This window comes from Neopelma chrysocephalum, unplaced genomic scaffold, assembly GCF_003984885.1.
Source record: "Neopelma chrysocephalum unplaced genomic scaffold, ASM398488v2 Primary Assembly neopelma1_23b, whole genome shotgun sequence".
Lineage (NCBI taxonomy): Eukaryota > Metazoa > Chordata > Aves > Passeriformes > Pipridae > Neopelma > Neopelma chrysocephalum.
In genome coordinates this window covers 7,074,810-7,079,229 of record NW_020897692.1, presented here as the reverse complement: position 1 = coordinate 7,079,229, position 4,420 = coordinate 7,074,810, and the positions used below count along the sequence as shown (strand labels likewise).

General features: G+C 33.9%; 1 protein-coding gene across 4 annotated transcripts in view; it reads right to left on the bottom strand.

The window, feature by feature from the left end:
- Nucleotides 1–1,072: 1,072 nt before the first annotated feature.
- Nucleotides 1,073–4,420, bottom strand: part of SYNCRIP (synaptotagmin binding cytoplasmic RNA interacting protein) — a 26,176-nt gene continuing 22,828 nt past the window's right edge. For 2 of the 4 annotated variants that reach the window (XM_027695891.1, XM_027695913.1), the window contains exon 12: nucleotides 1,073–3,897. In XM_027695891.1, the coding sequence (XP_027551692.1) occupies nucleotides 3,869–3,897 (29 nt within the window). In that variant the 3' untranslated portion in view covers nucleotides 1,073–3,868. The remainder of the gene's footprint in view (nucleotides 3,898–4,420) is intronic. The other 2 variants (XM_027695902.1, XM_027695919.1) reach the window with 1 other exon arrangement.

Genomic DNA, 4,420 nt, shown 5'->3' with positions numbered 1-4,420 from the left:
GTAAAGTTTACTGCCTCACTGCCAACTTCAAAACTTGCTACTTGATTTTAAATAACTAACATTTTCCACTAAGTTTTCACTAATGCAACTTAGGGAACAACAGTCTTAATTTGTGGAATGTATCAATCTGAACACATTCTATTGAGAAAATGCTACGTATGTTTATGTCCATGTTGCCTTTCAGTTGTACTTCTTGGGAAAAAAAAGTCCCCCCTCACAGATGAATGGAAGCATCGGAAGAACTGGTAGGCTGAACAGGAAATTTAAGCCTCTGAAGAATAATCAAAGGCACAAGGGGGAAAAAAAGTTGCAGCCATATATAATATTTCTATCCTGAAGTTGGGAATCCTGCCTTCAGAGGACGCTAAGTTTATTTTAGACTATGTCATACCCCTCACCCCCAACAAGAACAGAATTAGTATTCCTTATTTTAAATTTTAAGACAGTATTTACATAAGAGTTGTACAAGGCAGAAATTCAGAAACTGATCTTAATGGCTGTAATAACAGCCTTCCTCCAACAGTAAAAGCAGAAACTTAAGTTCTGGGTCGTAACAAATCTCCTCTTTAAAAACTGGAAAGAAAAAGAAGTACAGTTGCATGTCCTATATGAAACCTTTCAAACAAAAATGAGTATTAAAACAAGAGTATAATTTAAAAAGCTGTGTATTGGAGTGTTTATAAACTAGAAGTGTTAAGCAGCAGCAGTTTCCGGTTTCTTATTAAATTCAACTAGACTTCAAATTTAGGAACACGTTACAAACCAATGTGGAACTATGCTACTTATGCACCTTTGCAGGTGTTTCAGTAAAGAAAGCCTCCTATGAGATTAAACAGAGGCAGCATAATACATTAAGTCAACATCTGCCTTTAACATGCCAAAAAGAACTGTGTCGTATGTTCACTTGTCACCAAAGCACCCCCTAAGAGATGCATTATTGCTGTAGAACATTTCAAGTTTACCAACACCCAAGTGCAACCAAACTGATGTTGTATATATGCACTTGCCCATTGTCACCAGTATTTTTGCTTAATGTTTTTTCTTTAAACAAACAAATTTAAAGCTTTGAAAATAACATTTTTTGATTTTAGTTTTTTTTCACAATATTAATCACCCCATGCAATTTAGTTTTCTGGTAATTTTTCTAAAAAACTGCACCAATATCAGAACAGTGCAAATCATATTTAATTGTAAAAGTTATAATGGCTTGAGTTCATAATTAGAGGGAACACTGTCAAGATCTCAGTATTTTGCTCTCTCACCATTGCTTGCATTCCATTAAAAAGACTTTCCTGTCAATTTTGCCTTTTCTTTTCAAACAATAGTCCCCCATACTTTTATGAGAGCTGAAATTAGGGATATAATCCACAATTTCAACACATGTAGTGCCTTAGTTGCAATGTTTTTATGCACTTCTTCCATCTACTGTTATAATTTCATAAACAAATTATTCCCCCCAACACATTTCCAGACTAAAAACTATTCACTAGCACTTGTGATCCCACAAGTGTTTAAAGTTTTTCAGCAATGGAGAGATTTCAAGATTAAGAAAACTGAGGACTTTCCCTTTCCTACAGCCCCCAGTGTTTTCATTTTATAGCAAGTTCAAAACTGGTTTCCACATCTTGACAGTGTTCCTTATAAAACCGTATGACAGTAAAAGTGCCAGTAGGTATGGCAACCTCTTTAAAGGGAGCATTTAAACTCCTTGGCACTGGGAATGCCAGCACCAAGGATTACATTGAAATTGAAAATTATACTTAAGGCTACAATTAGCAAACCCACTTTCCATAAGTCTAATTTCTATCACTAGATTTGAAAATTCAGAAGCTAACACAACTGTATAGTTTTATCCTCAAATTTCAGGAAAAAGTTACTTTCCTTTAGCAAGGGCAGTATATGAAACTGTGGTAGTCTTTTACGCACTGACTACTCATTTCACCATCGTTCACTTACTTTGTTTTAAAGTTCAAAACTGGCAAGGCACATTTACATATTCCAATGAATACTTGACAATTTTAAATTACACTTTATGTCCCAGCTATCCCAGTAATTGACATACAACATACTAAAATGGTTTATTAAGATAACAAAAAAAAAAAATTAATGTGAAACATACAGGCTATTGGCAACCACTATTCTAAAAATTATGTAAATACAAGTAAACATACTGAAATGTGTGCGATTCTAAGTTTTTAACCAGAAGATCTCTGTACTAACACACATTTATATTAATGACACATAAAAAAAATAAAAACTTTATTACAAAAATAAGTTACACTCGCCTCCAGCTTACAGTATAAAACAATTTTATTTGCAGGAATGCAAAATGATTGTTTGCCATGAGCATTTTCAACATATGACATATCTAATTTTGTTAAAATTTGCATTTACTGGGGGAACTGGTGTGTATAAAACCTTAATTAGGTATAAGCTTCAATTTTCATTGTGGTGCCTATGGGTATGTAGTATAACTGCAGTATCCCTTTGAACAGGGGGTTAAGGGAACTCTTTATGCCAAGTCCAAAGTAAGTCATAATTTTATCTATATTTTACCTATATGAAGCTGGACTTGGCAAGATTCTTCTATTTTTACTTTGTCTTTTTTTAAGGGTGGTTCAATAGAGGATGCTTCACCACTGAACACTCACTGTCATCAAGGTGCTTTAGAAAATTAAAAACATAGCACAAATGATTGTACTCTACTCTACTCTACAGGTTATCATGATCTGCGTAAAAGAAATGGAAGGCTGATCCACATGTTTTTACAGTGATCAGCATTAAGAAATGCACTAATGAAAACATACCTTTTACCTAAAAAGCTAAACTACAGCCATATACTATTCTATGATTTATGAAAAACTTCAAATGTCAGGCTTCACTGTACAGTTGTCAGTTTTAGTCTGACCTTTTATAAAGGGACACTGCAGTATTTAGTACAAGTTGCTGATGCACTTTTTTTGAACATCTGATGTCTTACAAAAGTAACATCTTGCTAAACTATTATACATCCAAATAACTACAATATCTGAAGAAGCAAGGCTGCTTTTTCAGCCACAAAATACGACAAAAGCAAGGCCTGTTATGATGGTCATGAGGAAGTCTTACAAAGCCTCTGGAACTAAAGGCAACTAAGAATGTTACATTTGGTATATTATAATCTTACCCTCATATCATATTAAACAAGCCTTGCTTTTATCTACAAAGATTTTCTATGTACAGTACAGACAGGGTATAGTTCAATCCTCTGCTACTGAGGTAGTTAACCAACCCTTTAAAAAAGGTTCTGAAAAGAACCACTATCTGGAATGCCTGACTAACCAGCTCTGATGATTACACCTGAAACTGCTGTATCTGAACACAATTCATAAGTGATTACTATATAGACAATCATGATTAACCTTCATGAGCAGAAATAAAACTTAAGGATACCAATGATGGTATTCATCCATACCACTGCAGTAAAAATTTAAATGCAACAATTTGTGAATACCACTTTTGGAATCCTTAACTAAGAAAACTTGGGGGAAAAATCTACTTAAAGCAGATTTTTTCAAGAACGACTTTATTCTTTATTAAGATACCATGCTAGATGTTAAGGATTTTGTTGAACACATCGGGGAAATAGAGTAGCTTTAGTTTAATAACTTCCACTGCAGAGAAAACTGTTAAAGAAATTCATTTCAAAGTCCAAGTATTAGTTCAAATGTCCCATATTTGAATCCATGATCTTCGCAGGAAGGTCTTTTGCAACAGAATATGCTCCTATACAGCTGAGATACTTAAGGTTGCTTGATATCCTTACCATTACTCCACTGCAAGCTTCTGGTGTAATCCCACATAGCAAGTCAGTCTTCATTGTAACAGGTCAGGACCGGCCTCGACCCCTTTTCCCTGCTAGCCAGGTAACAAAAGGAATCAATTAGATAAATCATTTTAAACTCTGGTCTGTACATTTGTTAACATAAAATCTTAGCAAAATGAATTATTTTTAAATAAAGCTACTAGACAAGAACATTTTGCCTTCTGATTGCCACTAACTTTGGAATTTTGCTATGGGTGTTTTAACACTTTGTCACAGACTGGTATTATTTAAAAAGTTAAGCTTTAAACCTTGTATCACCAGCTAAGGTTTTGCGCACTGAGTCACAAACAACTTTACATTATAGAAAATTCCCAATAACAGTAATATAAAACTTGGTTATAGTCATCATGAAAACATGTTGAAAATTGAATCAAGTCTAAGCATAATGTGACTTGTGATCTAGTAAGAATTTCAATGATCTAACTGCCTTAGGCACATTTTTTTAAAAAAGATCACAGCTTTCAGGTGCAATCCATACTTTCTTTTTTTAAATGGTGTTCACAATCTAAGATAGTAGCGCCAAAATGAAGAAAAAAATACCTAACAATCATTTTC